The following is a 25105-nucleotide window of genomic DNA, read 5'->3' as shown; positions in this document are numbered from 1 at the left end:
AAAAAGTAAAAAAAAAAAAACCACAGATAAGGAGGGAGTACTGTACCAATGTCCAAAGTCATGCTGATTCATTTATATATTGTCTACAATGGCAGAGGTGAGTAGTAGTTGCAACAGAGACAATATAGTCTGCAAAACCTAAAATATTTATCTTAAATATTTAAGAAAAAGTTCACTGATCCCTAACCTAAGCTCCCACTTCTAGAAGCTAGAAAACTAAAAGTAAATCAAACTGAAAACAGAAAATTATTAAAAACAAATGGCAGAAATCAAATAGAAAGTGACAGAAAATAGAAAAAAAATCTCTTTTAAAAAATAATGAAATTGATAAGCCCTAACAAGACAGATCAAAATAAAGATAAATCATGAATTACCTACATCAAGAATGGAGAGACTTACAGATCCCACAGACATCATTATGTTAATACAGAAATACTATGAAACCTTTACACCAAATAAATCAATAACTTAGATGAATGGACAAATTCCTTGAAGATATATATGATTAAACTTGAAACAAGAAACAGAAAAGCTAAGTAATCCCATATATGCTAGAAAAGTTAAACTACAATAAAAGGATCACACAAAGAAAATTCCAGTCACATTTCAGAAATCCTACTCCAGAATTCACCAGTGAATTCTGTCAAAAATTTAAAGATAAAATAATACCAATCCAACACAGTTCTTTCAGAAAAGAGAAGAGGAACAGTCCTCAACTTATTTTATAACACCAACACACTTCAATTTCACATCAATACAAAACTATAGACCCAAATCCCTCATGAACACAGAAATAAAAAAAAATCCTTAAAAAACAAACAAAACCCTCCAGCAAATCAACTTCAACATACAAGTTATGGTTTTCCACTCAAAAATAATTTATGTACTATTCCACATAAAAAGATTAAAACAGGAAATCTGAAGAACATTTCAAAAGCAGAAAAGCCTCTGACAAAACTCAACATGATAAAAACTCTTCACAAACTAGGAATATTAATAGAAGGGAACTTCCCCAAACTGATAAAAGATAACTATGAAAAACATGTAGCTAACATCGTATCTAATGGTGAAACAAACTCTATTCCCCTAAGAACAAGGCAAGGGTATTTGCATTTACCACTCCTATAGAACATCGTACTACAGGTCCTAAGCAGTGCATTAAGTGAAGAAAAAGAAAGAAAGGCTCAGTGATCAAAAAAGAGTAGGTAAAACTCTCATTCTTTGGCATATGACATGATTATAGATGTATGAAATCTATGAACTCTTACAAAGACTAGAACTATTTAGTGATTTAGCAATTTCACACAGTACCTGGTCAATACAGAAAAATACATATTTCTATATATTAGCAACAAATAGAAAATGAAAATGTTAAGTATATACCATTTAAAACACTATCACAAAACATCAAATATGTGAGAATAAAACTATTGAAAGTTGTACAAGACCTCTACATTACTGAGAAAAATTAAGAATATCTATTAATGAAGGGGTATATCATGATCATGAATTCGCAGACTCAGAATCAATACTGTTACGATGCCCATTCTCACTAAATGACCTACACATTCAATATAATTTCTATTGTAATTCCAGTGGCTTTAATAGGAGAAATAGATAAGCTAATTCTTTCCTTTCTTTTCCCCTGAGACAGAGTCTCACTCTGTCACCCCAGCTAGAGTGCACTGGCGTCATGGGCAGTTCACTGCAACCTCAAACTCCTGCGCTCAAGTGATCCTCCTGCCTCAGCCTCCCGAGTAGCTGGGACTACAGGGATGCGCCACCATGCCCGGTTAATTTTTCTATTTATTGTAGAGATGGGGTCTCACTCTTGCTTAGGCTGGTCTTGAACTCCTGAGAGAAAAGCAATCATCCTCCCTGGGACTCCCAGAGTGCTAGGATTACAGGTGGGACCACCGCATGCAGCCTAGACAAGCTAATTCTAAAATTTATATGAATGTATAAAGGATCTAAAATAATAAAACAAACTTGAAAAAGAACAAAGTTGGAGGACTTATACTATTTCATTTTAAGACTCACTATAAAGCCACATTAATAAAGACAGTGTAATATGGGTATAAAGATAGATATACAGTTCAATGGAACAAAATACATATAAGAAAAACATCCACACACGTATGGCCTTTTGACTTTCAAGGAAGGTATCAATCTAATGTGGACATAAAAGTCTCTTTAACAAATGCTTGATTTTTTTAATAATTTCAGAATATTATGGGGATACAAACATTTTAGTTACATGAATTGCTTTTGTGCAGTTTGAGTCAAAGTTGTAAGTGTGTCCCTCACTCATATAGTGCGCACTGTACCTGTTACATGTGAATTTACCCGTCCCTTCTTCTCCCCCTTGCATCTGCTTGATTTCCACTGAATTTTACTACCATATGTGCACATGAGTATTGATCTATAAGTTTCAGTTTAGTGAGTACATATGATTTTTGTTCTTCCATTGTTGTGATAGTTCACTTAAAAGCATGGTCTCCAGTTCCATCTAGGTTGTTACAAAAGGTATTAGTTCACCATTTTTTTATGTTTGAGTAATACTCCATGGTATACATACACCATATTTTACTGATCCACTCATGTGTTGATGGGCACTTGGGTTGATTCCACATCTTTCCAATTGTGTATTGTGCTGCTATAAACATTCGGGTGCAGGTTTCTTTTTTATAAAATGTCTTTTTTTTCCTTTGGGTAAATACCAAGTAGTGGGATTCCTGGATCAAATGGTAGGTCTACTCTTAGTTCTTTGAGGTATCTCCACACTACTTTCCATAGAGGCTGACTGTAACAAGTGTGCAAGTGTCCCTTTCTCTCTGCATCCAGGCCAGCATCTGTTCTTTTGAGACTTTTTGATAAAAGCCATTCTCACTGGAGTTAGGTGATATCTCATTGTGGTTTTGATCCCCGATGATGAGAGACACTGAGCATTCTTTCAGTATTCTGTTTGAGAAGACTGAGAATGGGGTCTGAATCCCTTCTAGCTTATAAGGTCTCAGTTGAGAAGTGTGCAGTTAGTATGATAGGTTTTCCTTCGTAAGTTACCTGCTGCTTTCTCCTTATTGCTGGGCTCCTAAGTAGGAGTGCCTCTTTCATGTTTACTTTGGCCACTCTAATATTTCTAGCAAGGCCAGGGAAATTTTCCTCGGTTATTCTCTCAAATAGGTTTTCCAACCCTTGCGTGTTTTCTTCTTTGCCCTCTGGGATGCCTATGATTCTTATGCTGGGCCTCTTTACACAGTCCCATATTTCCTGTAGTTTTGTTAGTTCCTCGTTTCTCGGGTCTTTCTCTTTGACTGACTTGTTTAACTCGAAGGTGTTGTTTTCAAGCTCTGAGATTACTTCTTCTGCCTGATCCGGTCTATACTTAAGGTTTTCCCCTGTGCTTTGTATTTCCTTAAATCAAATTTTCATTTCTAGAAGTTCTGTTAGACTTTTTTTCTCTATTTTTTTTTTTTTGAGACAGAGTCTGACTCTGTTGCCCGGGCTAGAGTGCTGTGGCATCATCCTAGCTCACAGCAACCTCAAACTCCTGGGCTCAAGCGATCCTCCTGCCTCAGCCTCCCAAGTAGCTGGGACTACAGGCATGCACCACCATGCCCGGCTAATTTTTTCTATATATTTTTAGTTGTCCAATTAATTTCTTTCTAATTTTAGTAGAGACGGGGTCTCGCTCTTGCTCAGGCTGGTTTCGAACTCCTGAGTTCAAACAATCCGCCCGCCTTGGCCTCCCAGAGAGCTAGGATTACAGGCGTGAGCCACCGCGCCCAGCCTCTCTAACATAATTTGATTTCCTTAGTAAATTTTTCATTAATTTTCTGCATTATTTTTGTGGTTTCCTTGTGTTGGGTTTCTATTTTCTCTTGTATTTCATTGAGCTTCCTTATAATCCATATTTGAAATTCTTCACCTGTCATTTCAATCTTTCTTTTTTGGTTGGAATCCACTGGTATGGAGTTATTGTTTTCTTTTGGGGGTGGCCTTTTGCTCTAACTTTTCACATTTCCAGAGTTCTTTTGCTAATTCCTTCTCATCTGGCCTCTCAGTCAAGACCTGGGGGTGCTAAGCCTGGCTTATGGGCCTGTCTCTATGTCCCCAAGGATAGAGTCCTGAGCATGCCAGGGAGAGGAGTGCTGGTCATAAGTTGACTATGGGGGTGTTCTAGCAAGTTTGGTATATCTCTTGGGTTACTTCTGACCTGCTGTCTTCACCTCTGCCCAATAGTGTGTAGAGAGTTAGGTCCTTCAGCCTACTTTTAGTCATGGTGGGTGGTACTTGTGAGTGTGTATCAGCCACAGCCCGGTTGCTTCAGTTGGAAGAAGCTATAATGTGCTATATCGCTGTTCTCCTTGTAATTTGTTGGTGTTTTTGTGATAGAGCCAGCTGCCAAGATGTTCTTCTGGGTCCGCGGTAGACTCTGATTCCCAGGTGGAGTACTTGAGTATCCCAAGCTTTAGGAGGGACCCTATAGCTCCCAGGGGGTTTCTTGATCTCCACCAGCACCAAGAAATGTTGCTTGCTTAACTGGATAACTACATGGAAGTTAGGAGGAAGAGAGGCAAAAAATTTTCCTTCTTTTCCACTTATTAATTTATTTATCTATGTATTTATCATAGTCTTATGGGTTATTTCATTCTAGAAGTTATACTCTGCTACTATACAAGCCATAGAACAAGACATTTCTTCAAGGAACCTGCTAAGTTTTGAATATGGTTTGTCTTCACCAAAACTCACATTGAGGTGTGTCCCTAATGCAAATATCTGTGTTGAGAGATGGTAGGATCTTTAAGGGGCATTTGGGTCATGAGAGATGCACCATCTTGAAGGGATTAATGCCATCTCACAGGAGTGAGTTCTCACTCTTGCAGAACAGAATTAGTTACCACAAGCATGGGTTATTATGAAGCGAAGTCACACCTCATGTTTTGCCTCTTTTGCAAGTGTCCCCACCTAGTAAAGCCATCTACAATGTTATGATGCAGAATGAGGCCCTCGCCAGATATGGCTGCATGATTTTGAAATTTCCAACCTCCAAAACTATGAACGAAATAAACCTCCTTCTTTGTAAGTTACCCTGTCTCAGGTATTCTGTTATAGCAACATAAAATGAACTAAGACAGAACCCTAGCTCCTTATACTGGAGAATAGTACTGAGAAACCAAGATCTGGGTGCTAGGTGCACATAGTTCAGCAGAGAGAGCAAGGAAATAACATTCACGCAAGGAAATACATTCACACACCACATGTGCTACATGAAGTTTCTCTAAATGACAGACTACATATATGACAGTAGTCCCATAAGATTATAATACTGTGTTTTTTTTTTAAGACAGCATCCTCGCTCTGTTGTCCCAGCTAGAGTGTAGTGGCATCATCACAGCTCAGTGCAACCTCGAACTCCTGGGCTCAAGTGATTCTGCCTCAGCCTCCTGAGTATCTGGGACTATAGGCACATGCCACTACGTCTGGCTAACCGCTTCTATTTTTTCTAAAGATGAGATCTCGCTCTTGCTCAGGCTGTTCTCGAAGTCCTGGCCTCAAGCAATCCTCCTGTCTACTGTATCTTTTCTATGTTTAAATGTGTTTAGATATACAAATACTTACCATTGTGTCACAACTGCCTACAGTATTCAGTACAGTAGTATGCTATATATGTTTGTAGCCTAGGAACAACAGGCTACACCACATAGTCTACGTGTGTAGTAGGCTATACCATCTACATTTGTGTAAGTACAATCTATGATGGTCACAAAATGATGACATTGCCGAACAAAATACTTCTCGGGACATACATTTCTCAGAACATATCCCCATTATTAAACAACACATGACTGTATATAAATACATGCACGTAAGGGGGGGTATATAGAGAAAGACAGAGAGAAAGAATGAATCAATATGAATGACTCAAAATAAATTGTCATTTCCTCCATAAATTCAACCAGTCTCAGCTTCTTATTTTTTTTCATTCCATGACAAATGATAAATCACTTCACTAATCCAATTATTGAAGAACACACCTAGAGAGACGTGCTTACAGGACAGGTGGGATTTGACTTTGGTAGGGAGAAAGAAAATTCCCAAATAAAAATATGAAGTTTGGCATTAAAGAGTTTCAAAGAAAGTTTTCTTCTAATCATGTTTCTCAAGCTAAGGGATGCATGCAACCTACCAGGGAATCATAAAATCAATTTAAAGTATTATGATCACCTTTAAAAGAAGAAACAATAGGACAGAAAATTCAAGTATATCACATGTATTAATGGTGACTATAAAAGGTAGTATAAGATGTGTTCCTTTCTGTGGATCACAGTTAAAAGATTTAAATACAAGTGACTTAATGACTTAATACAAGTGATAAGAATATTTTAGTATTTCATTGAAATGATATCCATATGGAAATTGATGATCTGCAATTATCACAGAACAGTATTTAGGTAAGAACAGAGGAAAAGGCTGTTTTGTTATAGGGAAAATTCTACAAACCACCTATTTAGAAAGATGTAGAGAGATTCCTGGTACAAAGCAAATATATTTTAGTTTGAGGCCTTCATTTCAAATATATATTAGAAACTTTATAGTGCTAACAGCAGAAAGCCTCCGCGTGAACAATTTCTGAACGATCTTACTATTTCCTAATTCTGAAGTCAGAGAAGTGTAAGTCACTGAATCATAAAATCTGGATTTAAAAGAGACCAAAGGTTGGTCGTGGTGACTCACACCTGTAATCCTGGCACTTTGGGAGGCAGATGCAGGAGGACTGCTTGAACTGGGGAGATTGAGAAAAGCCTGGGCAACATATGAGACCCCAACCATACAAAAAAATAAGAAAAATTAGCAGGGTATAGTAGGACATGCCTGTACTCCCAGCTACTCTGGAGGCTGAGGCAGGAGGATTACTCAAGCCCAGGAGTTCAAGGCTGCAGTGAGCTATGATCATACCACTGCACTCCAGCCTGGGTGACAGATCGAGACCCTATCTCTAAAAACAAGAGACTGAAGGTTTCATTCATCTGCTACAGGCTGAACCATAGCCCCCTCAAATTCATATGTTGAAGCTGTAGCCCTGAGTACCTCACAATGTGACTACATTTGAAGATGGGCCTTTAAAAAGGGAATTAAGCCAGGTGCAGTGGCTCCTGCCTATAATCCTAGCACTCTGGGAGGCTGAAGCAGGAGGATTGCTCAAGCTCAGGACTTCGAGACCAACCTGAGCAAGACCAAGACCCTGTCTCTACTAAAAATGGAAAAATTAACCAGGCATAGTGGCACACACCTGTAGTCCGAGCTACTCAGGAAGCTAAGGCAGGAGAATCGCTTGAGCCCAGGAGTTTGAGGTTGCAGTAAACTATGATGACGCCAATGCACTCTACCCAGGGCAACAGAGCAAGGGTCTATCTCCAAAAAAAAAAGGGGGGGTAATAAAGTTAAAAGAGGTTTATTAGGGTGAACCCCTAATGCCAATATCACTGGTATCCTTATAAGAAGAGAAGATTAGAATATATACAAAACACAGACCAAAGGGTGACCATTTTAGGACACAGTGAGAAGGAAGCCATCTGCAAGTCAAGGAGGGAGGTCTCGGAAGATACCAAATCTGCCAACACCTTGATCTTGAACTTCTAGACAGTATCTAGCTACTTTAAGACAGAATGGTAAAAGAGAAAGAGCATAAGTATCAGTCAAATACTGACCTGGGTTTAAATTCCAGCACTGTCATTTCTTGGAGATGCAGTAGTATATAGGAGATAAGAGTCACACTGGAACCAGGATAATTGGTTTCCAGTGTTTCCTCTTAAAACTAAGTAAACTTGAACGAGTTATTTAACCTCCTTGTACATCAGTTTCCTTATCTTTAATAAAGAGATGATAATGCCTACCTCACACAGTTTGTGAGGCTTAAATAAGTTAGTACACCTAAAACACTGAGAACAGTGGTTGGCAAAAAGTAACTGCTCAGTAACTGTTAGTAAGTGCTGTTGTATTGTTCTTTTTTAAATATTTTTTTAGAGACAGGGTCTTGCACAGGCTGCAGTGTAATGGCCCGATCATAATTAATGGTAACCTCAAATTCTTGGGCTCAAACGATCCTCTTGGCTCAGCCTCCTGAGTAGCTGGGAACTACAGGTGCATGCCACCATGCCCAGCATGTTATTCTTTATTACATTTTTATCCTGGGAAAGTTACTATTATAATTATTGTTGTTATTATTATTACTGACACTGGACAAGTTACCTAAGTTTACTAAGTCTCAGTTTTTCTCTTCTATAAAATATCAAAAGACAAGGATTAAGAGGACATGCTGGATATAAAGCACTTAACGGACATTCAACATATTTTAGACGTGAATCCCTACCCAAATTTTGAAAAAGACAATGACGCCGTATTTAAGATAGATACGTAAGCGAGCACTAGCTAGATACTCAACACAACTTTAGAATACACTATCAAAATGATAGTTTAGGACAATGGAGATAAGAAAGCAACAATAACTAGAAGCCAGTATAAGCTCATTAAAATTAATATATGACAAAGTAATCATTTTACTTTTGGTCATTAGTCTGGGAAAAGATACAGTGTACCTTCATTCCAGTAAAGCATTCAAATACTAATTTCCATAACAATCTTATAGAATATGATTTTTAAAATCTCAGTTAACAGTATAATTAAGTGAATTTGTAATTGTAGGAAAAATCATATTCTAAAATATTAATTAATGAATAAGACATTAGTTTACAAACAGGTTTTTCATGGCCCTTCCCTATGCAACATTTTTGCATAAGCAGGCTTTAATGAAAACTCTCAGATTTTTGTTAGAACAAAAAAGAAACCTGATAGAAATTTCCACAGAAAAATCTTGAATGTTTTAGTTAACATGAGTAAAAATTTCCTGACCAGCAAAGACTGAGCCAATTACCAAAAGGGGAAAAATATGTATAATATAAAATCATATTGACAGAAAAAAGTCCCGGTGAAAGGAAGTACAGGTGATCCTTAAACACGAGTTTGAATTGTAAAGGTCCATGTATACACAAATTGTCTTTCGCCCTCTGCTACCCTAGACGAGATTGATCCTTCCATCTACTCTTTCTCCTCCTCATCCTACTCAATGTGAAGATGATGAGAATGAAGACCTTTATAATGATCCATCTCCACTTAATCAATTGTAAATATATTTTCTCTTCCTTATGATTTTCTTAAGAACATATTCTTTTTACTAGCTTACTTTATTGTAAGAATATAGTATGTAATACACACAGTATGCAAAATATGCATTAATTGATTATGTTATCAGTAAGGTTCCAGTCAACAGTAGGCTATTAATAAAGTTGCTGGGGAGTCAAAAGTTGCATGTGGGAGGAAGACCAAGATGGCAGAGTAGACTCAGCCTGCAATTGCCACTCCCAAGGAGAAGACCAAAGGTTGCAGATAGAGGGTTCAACCATAAATGACTCATCTCGAAGACAGCATTGTGAAGCATCAAAGAAGCAACTAGGGACATCCAAACCAAGGGAAGGACAGGCAAGGTGATTCGCTGGGCAAGATCGAAGGGACTTGGGGGAAGCATCTACATACACACGGGGAAGGGTTAGGGGAGAGATCCCCGGAGCTCCACACTGCCCCAGTGGACACTGCAACCCAAGCAGCAAGGGGGCTCCCCTACCACAGCAGGCCTCAAAATTGATCAGGGAGCTAGCTGCCTGGAGGCTGTGCAGTAGCACTGCCCTGGAGAGCAGGCACAGTGGGGTCCCACCAGCTTCTGGTCTCAGGGCGCTTCCACAGACATAACTCTGTGGTCTCAGCCCAGAGCACCGGGTGTACAGAGAAGCTGGCCCCACTACAGCCGCCTCCCTATTACCCCTGCCAGTCCAGGGACAGAGTGGGGAGGATGCGCACTCTTAGGCACACTGTGACTGGGTGCTGTGCACCCTCTTAACCCCCTCCACAAGCTGGCTCCCAAGCATTCAAGCAAAGCAGACACCCACTTGCTCTCAGCATCTGCCAGCACCATCTTGACACTGCTGCCACTACCACCTGAGTAGTACCATAGCAGCTACCACAGTCAGACCGTGCGCGGAGGGAGAGACCATACCTCCCCAGCATGGCACCACACATCTCTCCAGCCTCACAAACTGCAGGTGGCCCAACTGCTGTAGCCTGACAAGCAACCCCACCACCAACCATGGTCCTGTGATCCACCCAGACACCCGCCAAGATCCTGCAACTCGTCCCACTGCTGGTTGTATTGCTGTGACACGCCCAGACACCCAACAAGGTCCTGCAACCCACCCTGTCACTGGCTGCACTCCCGTGATGTGTCTAGGCTCCTGCCACAGTCACGGTACCCATCTCCATGGAGAGGGACTTGTCCGGCCCCCAGGAAGAGCTTCCAACAGCAGTCTGGGGACCAACCCATCAATCCAAACGAGTATGCCTCAGCAGTAGCTTGGACTTTGACAACCACAGGGGAATGGGACAGTGGTGTTGAACAGCTGCGACACAGGCTCTCAGTGCATCCCTCTCCCACTGAGTCAGTTCTCTGGAGTAGGACACAAAGCACTATCTAGGGACCTCTGCTCCTTCTCACTAGGTAGGAGAGTTCCCAACAAAGGAGAACGGGTACACCACAAACCTATCAGCCCAGAGCTGAGAGGAGAGGTTTCAGACGAGAAGAAACCAGCAAAAGAATCCTGATGACATAAAAACAACAAGCTAGGCCGGGCGCGGTGGCTCACGCCTGTAATCCTAGCACTCTGGGAGGCCGAGGCGGGCGGATTGTTTGAGCTCAGGAGTACAAAACCAGCCTGAGCAAGAGCCAGACCCCGTCTCTACTAAAAATAGAAAGAAATTAATCGGACAACTAAAAATACATAGAAAAAATTAGCCGGGCATGGTGGTACATGCTTGTAGTCCCAGCTATTCGGGAGGCTGAGGTAGTAGGATCGCTTGAGCCCAGGAGTTTGAGGTTGCTGTGAGCTAGGCTAACGCCACGGCACTCACTCTAGCCAGAGCAACAGAGTGAGACTCTGTCTCAAAAGAAAAAAAAAAAACAAAAAACAACAAGCTAGTTAAAGACATGAGAGAGTCATTTAGGAAATTACAAAGTACAGTAGGTGGGGAACCTACAGGCTTAAGGCCACATGTGGCCCTCTAGGTCCTTAAGTGCGGCCTTTTGACTAAATCTGAATTTTACAGAACAAATCCTTTTATTAGGTTATTAAGTATGAAATGTCCTAGGTCCTTAAGTACTAAGTTTGACAGTTCATATCTCTACCATTTCACATTGACATTTCTTGTTTTATTTTTATTGTGAAGGTACATCCACCTCAGTCTTTCAAATGTACAGTTTGGCTTGTGATTCTCTTTCAAAAAAATTTTTAGAGCAATTTTTGTGAAACAATGGATAAATCAAAAATTTGAGTTATTTTCAAATACAAGTTCCATCATGGAACCAATCCTGCACAGACAGCTGGAAATATCAACCAAATGTTTGGGAAGGGTGTGGCTAATGAATGCACAGTATGTTGATGGTTTGAGAAGTTCCATTCTAGTGATTTTAATCTTGAAAATGAGTCCCATGGGCGATCTGAGACTAAGGTGGATAATGATGAGCTGAAAGCTGTAGTGGAAGCGAATCCATCTCAACCTACACATGAATTAGCAGCAAGGTTTGACGTTACTATTACAAAAATAGTGGACCATTTGAAACAAATTGGCAAGGTAAAGGAGCTGGATGGATGGGTTCTGCACGCACTAAACGAGTGCCAGAAGAGAAATCATCCCAAAACTTGCCTTTCTTTGCTGTCACGACATAAAGGCAAACCATTTCTACACCATATTGTTCCATGTGATGAAAAGGGATTCATTTTGACAATTGCAAGCGTTTGGCACGATGGTCGGATAAAGATGAAGTGCAGAAACACAGCCCAAAACCGAATATTCATCAAAAAAAGCTAATTGGGTCTGTTTGGTGGTCCAGTGCTGGTATTATCCACTACAGCTTCACGAAACCTGGTCAATCAATTACAGTGGGTGTCTACTGCAACCCATTGGACAAAATGATGAGGATGCTTGCGATTAAGCAACCGAGATTGGTCAACAGAGACAGGCCAATCCTCCTGCAAGACAACGCTGGACCCACACGTTGCACAAACAACGATGCTCAAACTAAAAAGGCTGGACTTGGAAACTCTCTGTCATCCACCGCATTCACCAGACTTTGCAACAACTGACTGCCGCTTATTCCGGGCTTTGAACCACTTCTAACAAGGAAAAATATTCAATTCTCAATAAGCTGTGGAAACTGCCTTTTGCGATTTCATCGCCACTTGCCCTCTAGGCTTCTTCGCTGCTGGCATAAAACAAGCTACCTTGAAGATGGCAAAACTGTGTCAGTAAGTTAGGCACATACTTTGATTAACTGTACTGCTTCTTGTTTGAGACATAATAAACTATACGTTTGATTCAAAATCGGACATTTCATATATGACCTAGTAAAAGGAGTGCAGCAGAGAAAGGTGAAGCTTTTCCTGCCTCCTCTGGTGGCTAAAAAAGAACAATCTTGAAATCAGATGGCTACAGGTTTCCCCACCTCTGCCTAGAAGAAAAAAATCTCAAAGCTTAAAGACAAGGCTTTTGAGCTAACCTAGTCATAAAACATGCAGAAAAAAGAATAAAGAGAATGAACAATCACTCAGAAAATATGAGACTATGTGAAACAAGCCAATATACAAATTACAGGTATCCCAGAGGGAGAAGAAGAAAAAGCAAAAAGCACAGACAACCTATTCAAGGGAATTATTGAGGAAAACTTCCCTGGTATCACCAGAGATTCAGATATCCAGATACAACATAGTCTTCAAACTCCAGGAAGATTCATAGCAAATAAGACATCTCTAAGACACATAGCCATCAACCTGACCAAAGTCAAAATAAAGGAGAAAATTCTACAAACTGCGAAACAAAAGCAACAACTAACCTGTAAAGGAAAACCCATTTGGGCTAACAGCAGAATTCTCAGCAGAAATTCTACAAGGTACAAGGGATTAGGGACCCATATTTAGTCTTCTTAAACAGAACTATCAGTCAGGACTTTTGTATCCTGCAAAACTAAGTTTCATTAATGATGGAGAAATAAAGACTTTTCCAGACAAGAAAATACTAAGGGAATTTGTCAGTACTAGACCTACGCTGCAGGAAATACTCGAAAGTACATTACACATGGAACAGCATGATGGATACCTACCAGTCTAAAAATACCTGAAAGTTAAAGCTCACAGCTCTCATAAACAATAATAGCACAAGAGGGAAAACAAGATAAGGTATCATCCAAAATGATAAACGGAACATGAGCCCACATATCAATACAAAAACTCAATGTCAACAGTCTGAATGACTCACTTAAAAGACACAGACTGAATGAATGAAGAATCACAACCCAGCTATTTGCTGTCTCCAAGAAACAAATCTAAACCACAAGGACTGACACAAACTCAAGGTAAAGGGGTGGAAAAAAATATTCCACACAAATGGAAACCAAAAGTGAGCAGGTGTAGCCATTCTTATAACAGATAAAACAGACTTTAAATCAACAATGGATTGAAAAAAAAAAAAGACAAAGATGGTTGTTACATAACAGTAAAGGGGGCAATTCAACAAGAAGACACAACAATCCTAAATATATTATGCATATGCACCTAACAGAGATACTCCCAGATTCATAAAGCAAATTCTACTAGATCTAAGCAAAGAAATAACATTAGCATCTTAACTGCCTTCAAAATCCCACTGACAGAATGGGACCAGATCACGGAAGCAAAAAACAAGTAAAGGAACACTACACTACACTTGAATGGGATTCTAGAACAAATGGACCTAACAGACATTTATAGAACATTCTACCCCAAAACTACTGAATATACATTCTTCACATCAGCACATGGGACATTTTCCAAAATTGACCACTATCTTAGGCCACAAAACAAGCCTCAGCAAACTAAAAAAAAATCAAAATTATACCATATATCTTCTCAGATCTCAGTGGAATAAAACTACAAATCAATTCCAAGAGAAACTCTCAAATCTACACAAAGTCATGGAAATTAAACAACCTGCTGCTAAACAATCCTTAGGTCAATAATGAAACTGAGAGGGACATCAAAAGATTCCTCAAACTGAATAACAAAGGTGACGCAAGCTTTCAAAATCTATGGGATACATACAGCAAAAGCATTCCTAAGAGGAAAGTTCACAGCCTTAAATGCTTACATCAAAAAGACAGAAAGATCACAAATTAACAACCTAATGTCACATCTCAAGGAACTAGCAAAAAAACAAAGCAAACCCACAGCCAGCAGGAGAAAAGAAATAACAAAGCTTAGAGCAGAATTAAACGAAATGGAAAAAAAATTACAAAGGATCAATGAAAGAAAAAGTTGGTTCTTTGAAAATATACACAAAGTCGAAAGATGACTAGCCAGATTAACCAGAAATAGAAGAGAAAGGACTCAAATAAATTCTATCAGAAATGAAAAAGGGGACATTACAACTGACAATGCAGAAATATAAAATATCATTCATGAATACCATGAAAACCTCTATAAAAACAAACTAGAAAACCTAGAGCAAATGGATAAATTCCTGGAAACACACAACCTCCCAAGCCTGTATCAGGAACAAATAGAAATCCTGAACAGACCAATAACAAGCAGCAAGACTGAAGCAGTAATAAAAAACCTCCCAACAACAAAAAAAAAGCCCAGACCTGATAGATTCACAGTTGAATTCTACCAGACCTATAAAGAAGAACTGGTACCCATACTACAGAAATTACTCCGTAACACTGAGAAGGAAGGAATCCTCCCTAGCTCATTCTGTGAAGCCAGAATCACCTTGATACCAAAGCCAGAAAAAAACACAACAAAAAAAGGAAACTACAGACTAATATCCCTTATGAATGTAGATGTGAAAATCATCAACAATATACTAGCAAACTGAATTCAGTAACTCATCAAAAAGATAATTCAGACTAGGTATGGTGGCTCACGCCTGAAATCCTAGCACTCTGGGAGGCCAAGGCAGGAGAATTGCTTGAGCTCAGGAGTTCAAGACCAGCCTGAGCCCTTAGCAAGAGCAAGACTCCCGTCTCTACTAAAAACAGAAAAAAATTAGCTGGGCATGAGGGCCCACACCTGTTAGTCCCAGCTACTCAGGAGGCTGAAGGTAGAAGGATTGCCTGAGCCCAGGAGTTTGAGGTTGCTAATGAGCTAGGCTGACGTCATGGCACTGTACCCTAGGCGACACAGCAAGACTCTATCTCAAAAAAAAGAAATAAAAAAAGAAAATTCACCATGATCAACTAAGTTTCATCCGAGGGATGCAAGGCTATTTCAACATACACAAATCAATAAACGTGATTCACCACATAAACAGAATTAAAAACAAAGACCATATGATCATCACAACAAATACAGAAAAAGCATTAGATAAAAAACCAGCACTCTCCCTTTCATGATAAAAACCCTCAACAAACTAGGCATAGAAGGAACATATCTCAAAATTATAAAAGCCATATGTGCCAAACTCACAGCCAACATCATACTGAATGGGGAAAAGTTGAAAGCATTCCCTCTAAGAACTGGAATAAGACAAAGGTGCCCACTATCATCACTTCTATTCAACATAGTATTATTGGAAGTCCTAGCCAGAGCAATTAAGCAAGAGAAAGAAATAGAGAGCATCCAAATAAGGAAAGAGAAGGTCAAACTATCCCTGTTTGCTCAAGATATGATCCTGAATCTAAAAAACCCTAAAGATTCCACCAAAAGACTCCTAGAATTGACAAATAAATCCAGCAAAGTCTCAGGTTACAAAATCAATGTATACAAATCAGTAGCAATTTTATATATTAGTAACAGTCAAGCTGAAAGTGAAATCAAGGACTCAATACCATTCACAATAGCTACAAAGAAAATAAAATACCTAGGAATACAATTAACCAAGGAGGTGAAAGAGCTCTACAAGAACTACAAAACACTGATGAAAGAAATTGCAGAGGACACAAAGGAAAAAACATCCCTTGCTCATGGATTGGCAGAATTAACATCATTAAAATGTCCATGCTGCCCAAAGTGATTTACAGATTCAACACAATTCCCATCGAGATACCAATGTCATATTTCACAGATCTAGAAAACATAATCGTAAGCTTCATTTGGAACCAAAAGAGCCTGAATAGCCAAGGCAATCCTAAGCAAAAAGAACAAATCTGGAGGCATCATATTACCTGACTTCAAATTATACAAGGCTATAGTAACCAAAATAGCATGGTACCAGTATAAACTCAGAGACACAGAAAAATGGAACAGAATAGAAAACCCAGAAATAAAACCATATAGCTATGACCAACTGACCTTCAACAAAGCAGACAACAACATACACTGGGGAAAGGAAGCTCTATTCAATAAATGGTGCTCAAAAAATTGGATAGCCACATGCAAAAGAATGAAACAAAATCCCTATCTCTTGTAATACACAAAAATTAATTCAACATGGATAAAAGACTTAAGTGTAAGGCATGAAACCATAAAAATTCTAGAAGGAAACATAGGAAAAACTCTTCTAGACATTGGCCTAGGCAAAGAATTCATGACTAAGACCCCAAAGGCAAACACGGCAACAATAGAAATAAATAAATGGGACTTAATTAAATTTAAAAGCTTCTGCACAACAAAGGAAATAAACAACAGAGTGAACAACCTATAAAATGGGATAAAATATTCACAAACTATATGTCCAGAATCTACAAAGTACGCAAATAAATCAGCAAGAAAAAACCAACTCCGTCAAAAAGTGGGCAAAAGATATGAACAGAAGTTTTTCAAAAAAAGAAAATAGACAAATGGCTAACAAACATATGAAAACATGCTCAACATCACTAATCAGGGAAATGCAAATTAAAACTACAAAGAGATACCACTTTACCCTTATCAGAATGGCCATTATTAAAAAGTCAAAAATCAATAGAGGCCAGCGTGGATGCAGAGAGAAAGGAACGCTTGTAAACTGTTGGTGGGACTGCAAATTAGTACAATCTCTACGGAAAACGGTATGGAGATTCCTCAGAGAAATAAATCTAGAGCTACCATTCGATCCAGCAATACCACTGTGTGTGCATACACACACACACACACACACACACACACACACACACACACACAGACACCATGGAGTACTACTCAGCCATAAAAAGGAATGAAACAATGTCATTTGCAGCACCTTGGATTGAACTGAAGACCATTATCCTAAGTGAAGTATATTATGAATGGAAAACCAAATACCATATGTTCTCACTAATAAGTAGGTGCTAAATGATGGGTACACACAGGCACAAAGAGATATAAAGGACACTGGAAACGAAGAAGGGAGCAGGGTGAGAGGGGAAAGGGAGGGATAAAAATTTACCTATTGGGTAAAATGAACACTATTCTGTTGACGGGCACACAAAAACCCCAACTTAAGCATTATACGAAGTATCCATGTAACAAAAACATTTGTACCCCCTTAATATCTTGAAATAAAAAAAAAAGTTACTATGTAGATTTTTAACTACATGGGGAGTCAGCATCACTAATCCCCTCATTGTTCATGGGTCAACTGTGAATATGAACAGAAGTTAAAAAATATAACAAAAACCTATCTCCACTTCTGGTTGTTATCTTTCATGAATAACAGGAAAAGGTGAGCAAGATGGTGATATATATCATATAATGCCATGCAATGAAAACTAGAAATACTAAACCTAGATAATGACTGAAGGTTTGCCCTTGCACATGTAAGGGAACACAGTACCTGTTTTCAAGTGAAAGGCTGCAAAAAAGGAATATGTGAGAAAGTAAAGAGTAGATGTATTTTCTTAAAGATGAGGAAGCACTTTGCAACAATTACAGCTGTTCAAGAGAATCAACTGATACACAGTAAGCTTCCCATCAACACAGGCTGATGACAACCCATTAGGAACTTATAGAAATGGGTATTCATGTTTCTAGAAGAAATCTGATCTTTGTTATGTGGTAATACTACAATACTTCTAGATTTATATAAATTAACTCCAACTTTTAAAAAATTCTAATTAGTTAAAATTAACAAAGAAATTAGTATTAGCAACATAAAAAAATAAAACCACCAAAACAAAAATAAAAACCCTACACACAGGCTGGGTGTGGTGGCTCATGCCTGTAATTCTAGCACTATGGGAGGCCGAGGCAGGTAGATCGCTCAAGGTCAGGAGTTCGAGACCAGCCTGAGCAAGAGCGAGACCCCGTCTCTACTAAAAAATAGAAAGAAATGATCTGGATAACTAAAAATATATATACAGAAAAAAATGAGCCGGGCATGGTGGCGCATGCCTGTAGTCCCAGCTACTTGGGAGGCTGAGGCAGAAGGATCGCTTGAGCCCAGGAGTTTGAGGTTGCTGTGAGCTAGGCTGACGCCACGGCACTCTAGCCCAGGCAACAGAGCAAGACTCTGTCTCAAAAAAAAAAACAAAAACCCCTACACGCACACACAAAAAAAGACTTATAAATCTTGCCCAGTGATTCACAGTAATTAGGCTTTGTGAATACTATTACGACAAAATCCACCCCCATGAACAAGTCAACACAGGGATTTATTTTTCTACTTGTCCAAGTAATAACCTTACACTATAGTGCAAAAATTATCATACAGATAATTATCCCAAGAAAGAACACAAAATTAGTAAACAGTCATAACAAAATCTACAATGAATAACACTATACATTTATACAGTGCCTTAACGTTCCTCAAATTGCTTTTCTACCTGTTGTGCCACCTAATGTGAAAACAACTCTTGAGACAAACAAATTAGTTAGTATTAGTCCCATTTTACTATCTTCCTGAGGCTCAGAGGGGTAGATGACTCTCCTTAGGTCACTGGAGTGGGTCCAGAGTATGAATCTGGTACATATGACTCCCGGTCAGTGACCATTGTTTTTTTTTAGCAATTTTGTTTCCTCTTTATTGAAGTAATACATTTTCATTGTACAAACGTTGGAATTCAGATAAAATAAATCCCTACCCTTGATAGTGAATAATATTAACAAGAAACTTTAACTCTCTTTGAAATGAAAGAAAATGGAAGTAAAAGAAACTCAAGTGAAAGAATAAGGAAAAATTGATTTTGCTCCCCATAATTATTATTATGCTGAAAAAAGCAGAGGCTAAGTGGATCAGTTCTATGGGGTAAATAATGTTCTTCTTGAACTGCCATTAAATATCTTGCATGTAAAATGCTTAAAGTAAAATAACACTAAAATATAGACATCTCCTGAAAATGGACTCTAGAAATGTCAGATTTCTCATCTGTACTTGCGAAGAGAAAACATCCTAAGTTTTAATGATACATAAGTATAAGGTAAAACCATTACCTTGGGTGTGCTTCCTTTAATGAATTTTTTAATTGAAGACAACAAGCCGGTTTCATTCTTCGGTGGTTTTTCTCCTCCTGAAGGCAGGCTATCATCAACCTCTGAATATTTCCTCTTTGCTCTGGCAGTGCGTTGTGTCTGAATTTGATTTGATTGCTGAGAAGCTTTCCGTGTTCTCAGCCTCATCTTTTACGGGTGCCACATGTAAAACTATAAGAGGAAAATAACAAAGGTTATTAAAATTCAACCTAGCGTACCCAAATGTGCCCAGCTTATATAATAAAAATCTCTTGGTTTAAAAAGCCTAAATCTCCAGGACACTGAAATAAGAAACTAACATTTTAAGTAAAAGGTATTATGTTCTGTACTTAATATGTAACCTTTCCAACAACATCTGAAAAAAAAGTAAGGGTAACATCAAAGAGTGTGTTGTGCCTGTTCTTTCCACAATACTATGCTGCCTCCACCCATGCCCACATTATCATTTGTTTAATCATTCATTCAATTATTTATTGATCACTTAACCACATTCGAGGCACTGGGATAGGTAAGCACTGAGTAAATAGTAAACAAGATATGACAGAGTTTTGCCCTTCTGGAAGTCACAATGTAGTGGAAAAAACTGTCAGTCAATGCATGAATTCCATGAGCACAGCTATAGTAATGAACAATCCTATTAGTGTAACAACAATGGTTCAATCATTTTGAGAAATTTCAATCTTACCACGGAATATACTTTTAAAACCGAATTCATATCAGAAAGAAAATATGAGACTATCTACTTAAACTCTCTCATTTTATAGATAGGAAAATTAATGGATGGCAAAATTGTCCCAACACTTCTACGGAGTTAAGGACATACCCAGAATTAGAATTTGTGAGACAGAATACAAAGACTACTAAACTAAGAATTAAGAGATGTGAATTCCAATCCTACTTCAGTCATAGCTAAGCTATAGTCACTTAACCTGTGTTTTTTCACTTGTCTAAAAAATATATTCACCTTACCATCTTGAGGCTCAAAATGAAAAAGGTATTAGAAAAGGCTATAATGTGCAGAGGATGATAAAGCTGTTCACAACAGTGAATTCTTTCACAGAAAAGTCTAACTCCAATTAAGCACACTAAACTCCTAAAGGCATAGAAATTTCTGGCAAAGATTAGAGTCTTCAATGACCAATTAGGAAGTCTCAGAAATTGTGTTTTTACTAATTAAACACAATTACAGAAAATAAAGAAACTTTTTTAAAATGTAGAAAATACACACATCTATAGTGCCTACTTAAAAAAAAAAAACAAAAACCCTGATATAGACTAAATGTTTGTGCCCCTCACCTAAATTCACATGTTGAAACTTAATCCCCAATTTGATGGTATTTAGAGGTGGGCCCTTTGTGAGGTGATTAGGTCATGAGGGCATGAATTGGATTAGTGCTCCTATAAAAGTGGCCTCAGAGAGATCAGATCCCTAGCCCCTTCCGCCATTTGAGGTTACATAGAGAGCCTGGTGGTGTATGAGGAAGCAGGTTCTTATCACATACCAAATCTGTCTGCACCTTGATGTTAGATTTCCAAACATCCAGAAGTGTGAGAAAGAAATTTCTGTTGCTTGTAAGCCACTCACCAAGTTTATGACATTCTTATTATGGCAACTTGAACTGACCTAAGACACCCCATACAAACTCAAAGAATTCACCAGAGGAGTCCCAAAGTATCTTTCCAAATAACTACTTTTTTCCATAACCAAATGGTGTTCAGTTTTAAGTTGCCATCTCCAAGTAAAATAAATATTGCTTTTTCTCCTAAAGAGTTAATGTTAAATTACAGGCCAGGCGCGGTGGCTCACGCCTGTAATCCTAGCACTCTGGGAGGCCGAGGCAGGCAGATTGTTTGAGCTCAGGAGTTCAAGACCAGCCTGAGCAAGAGCGAGACCCCGTCTCTACTAAAAATAGAAAAAAATTAGCCGGGCATGGTGGCGCATGCCTGTAGTCCCAGCTACTTGGGAGGCTGAGGCAGGAGGATCGCTTGAGCCCAGGAGTTTGAGGTTGCTGTGAGCTAGGCTGACGCCACGGCACTCTAGCCCAGGCAACAGAGCCAGACTCTAGTCTCAGGAAAAAAAAAAAAGGAAATGATAATCTCTGCCCATGAAAAGCAAAAAACCTAGCAGGTAAGCATATTTAATTATCATATTATATATATAAAATGCTAAATCACTCTGCATGGAGAAAGTGAAGAGGGCTTTGGGAAAGCTTAGAAGAAGGCCCTTTGAACTCAAAAATAACGAGGGGGTATTTCACAGGAAAGAAAGATGAACATCTGAAAAAGGAAGCTCATGTGTAGAGGTTTTGCCCATTTCATAAGCAGGCTGTGAAAGATGTATTTAACAGGTCCAAAAGGACTGAAGAAGTCAAGCCCTAATGAACTTCCAAAATTGCCTGCTCACACAATGGATGAGGAAAACACATACTTTTCAATCACGCATACAGTGCTCACCAAGATAGATCATATGTGGAGCCATAAAACAAGTCTCAATAAATTTTAAGACTAAATCTGCACGAAGTATGTACTCTGACCCCAATTATAAATCAAATTATACATCAAAAACCAAAAAACGTTAAAAGTACCAAATACTTGGAAATTTTAAAATATATTTATAAATAAATCAGGAGCCAAAAAAGAAATCACAAGGGAAATTAAAATATTTTGAACTGAAAGATAACAAAATAGAACACATAAAAATTTCTGAGATGTAATAAGCAGTACTTAGTGGAAAACTATAAATATATATGCACCCAAAAACAGAACCTCAAAATATATAAAGGACAAACTCTCACAACTGAGTGAAAAAGACAATTAATAGTTAGAGACTTCAATACCCCACTTTCAATAATGGACAGAACAACTAGAACAAAAGATCAACAAGGAAATAGAAGACCTGAACAACTCTTTAGACCTAACATATATAAAACACTACAACAGCAACAGAAAACTCTCAACGTACATATGAAACATTCTCCAGGATGGTACACCTGACAGGGCACAAAACAAGTCTTAATAAATTTAAAAGGATTGAAATCAAATAAGTATAGGCATACCTCATTTTGTTGTGCTTTGCATATACCATGTTGGTTTTTTTTTGGGGGAGAGGGGTTGTTTTTTACAAATTGAAGCAACCCTGTGTTGAGCAAGTCTTTCACCACTATTTTTAAAACAGCATATGCTCTCTTTATGTCTCTGCATCACATTTTGGTAATTCTACAATATTTCATACTTTTTCGTTATTATTTTATGTATAATAAGGATTTGTGATCTGTGATCTTTGATGTTACTGTTTGAATTGTTTTGGGGCTATACAAACCACATCAATATAAGACAGCAAACATAATAAATGCCGAGTGTGTTCTGACTGCTTACTGACCATCCATTCCCCATCTCTCTCCCTCTCCTTGGGCTTCCCTAGTCCCTGAAACACAAGGATATTGAAATGAGGCCAATTCATAACCCTACAATAGCCGCTAAGCATTCAAGGAAGAGTCAAACATCTCTCGCTTTATTAATAAATCAAAAACTAGAAATGATTAAGCTTAGTAAGGAAGGCATATCAAAAGCCAACACAGGTCAAAAGTTAGGCCTCTTGTGCCAAACAGCCAAGATGTGAATGCAAAGGAAAAGTTCTTGAATGAAATTCAAAGTGCTAGTCCGCTAAACACAAGATAAGAAACCAAAACAGCATTCTTTTTGATAAGGAAAAGTTTTAGTGGGCTGGAGAGAAGATCAAACCAGTCACAGCATTCCCTTAAGCCAAAGCCTAATGAAAGCTAAGAGAATTAAGGAAGCTGCAAAAGAAAAGTCTGAAGCTAGCCTCCCAAGTAGCTGGAAACTACAGGTGCGCACCACAGCGCTTGGCTAATTTTTCTAATTTTTAGTAAAGACAGATCTTGCTCTTGCTCAGGCTGCTCTAAAACAATCCTCCCACCTCGTCTCCCAGAGTGCTAGGATTACAGGCATGAGCCACCTCACCCAGTCTGTACTAAATATTTAAAGAATTAACAGCAATCCTTCTCCAGTTCCTCCAAAAAAAAATTAAAGAAGAACATCTCCCAACTCATTCTAAGAAGCCAGTCTTACCATGATACCAAAGTCAGATAAAGACACTACAAGAAAAGAAAACCACAAGTCAGTGTCAATATCCTTTACGGACTACACTCAGTGGGACTCATGCCTGTAATCCTAGCACTTTGGGAGGCCAAGGTGAGAAGCGAGGATCACTTGAGGCCAGGAGTTGGAGACCAGCTGGAGCAACATAGCAAGACTCTGTCTCTACAAAAATATAGAAGAATTAGAGGCATGGTGGCACATGTCTGTAGTCCCACCTACTAGGGAGGCTGAGGCAGGAGGATCCCTTGAGCCCAGGAGTTTAAGGTTGCAGTGAGCTATAATGACGCCACTGCTCTCTAGGCCCAGGCAAAAGAGCCAGACCCCATGTCAAAAGAAAAGTATAAATTAAAACCACAAAGGCATACCAATTTACATCTACTAAAATGGCAAAAAGACTTAACTTTCATACTCTACTGGTACAAATGTAAGTTTTTTGGTAAAGTTGTGCAATTTCTAACGTACACCTAACTCTTTGACCCAGTAATTTCACTTCTAAGTTCTTATCCAAGAGAAATGTAAAACACGTTCACAATACAGTTTTACAAAAATGTTTCTGGTGGCCTTAGTCACAGTAAGGCTGTTTCTAGTTCCAAAGTGGAAGCAACAAAAATGTCCAACAACAGAAAGTTGACTACTGTGGTGTTTTCATACAATAGAACACCAATCAGCATCAGAAAGTAATTGTTAATTACTGATATCATCAACAAGAAAGAATCCCGCAGACATGCTGAACAACTGTACACATAAAAGAATACATGTTTGATGATATCATTAACAAGAAATTTTATTAGAGACAAAACTAATCTAAGGAGAAAAAAATCAGAAAAGGAGTTGCCTTGGGGAAAGGAAATGCCCTCTAATTTGATAGGAGTATGAACCCATTTGCCAAAATTTTACAGCTAAGATGTGTGCTCAAGACGTTTAAGCTCAACATCTGTTGAATCATTAGCTGACCACTGGGCTATGCAGATACAGTGGGTATGCCCCAGTAAGCTAGGCTTAAAAATGAAAGCAAGAAATTTTAAAAACAAAAATAATTAAGCAGAGACACCAGTGGTCGCATACTGCAGAAAGACAGATTTCATAAACTTTGCCTATGGAAGTTACTAAACAAACAACCATCTTTGAGGGGGGAATTATGTAAAATGACCAGTTTTCAAATAAAAAATTAAGAGACATGACAGAAACAGGAAAGTATGACCCAAACTCAGAGGGGGTAAAAATGCAGTGAATAAGTATTAATTATGTGCCAGGCTTCCAACAATCCAGTGAGAGGTATATGTAATTATTAATATTTAGTCTACATAAGACAAAATTTACTCTTGATCCCTTAAGAGTAAGAAAAATTCTTATTTCAGGTGAACATAGTGAGCCTTTTCTCTGATTACAAAACACACGTTGTTTTAAAGCTTTAGGCCGGGCGTGGTGGCTCACGCCTGTAATCCTAGCACTCTGGGAGGCTGAGGCGGGTGGATCGCTCAAGG

At 38.6% G+C, this 25105-nt stretch overlaps 1 protein-coding gene across 2 annotated transcripts in view; it reads right to left on the bottom strand.

Annotated features, from left to right (window-relative positions):
* CTDSPL2 (CTD (carboxy-terminal domain, RNA polymerase II, polypeptide A) small phosphatase like 2) overlaps positions 1-25105 on the bottom strand; it is a 79254-nt gene that overhangs the window by 37990 nt on the left and 16159 nt on the right. For both annotated transcript variants that reach the window (XM_012649437.1, XM_012649438.1), the window contains exon 2: positions 19464-19673. In XM_012649437.1, coding sequence (XP_012504891.1) covers positions 19464-19649 — 186 coding nt within the window. In that variant the 5' untranslated portion in view covers positions 19650-19673. The remainder of the gene's footprint in view (positions 1-19463; positions 19674-25105) is intronic.

The sequence above is a fragment of the Propithecus coquereli genome, unplaced genomic scaffold (assembly GCF_000956105.1).
Source record: "Propithecus coquereli isolate 6110/MARCELLA unplaced genomic scaffold, Pcoq_1.0 Scaffold3, whole genome shotgun sequence".
NCBI lineage: Eukaryota > Metazoa > Chordata > Mammalia > Primates > Indriidae > Propithecus > Propithecus coquereli.
The sequence above is the reverse complement of the archived record's forward strand: the minus strand, read 5'-3'. Positions and strand labels throughout refer to the sequence as shown.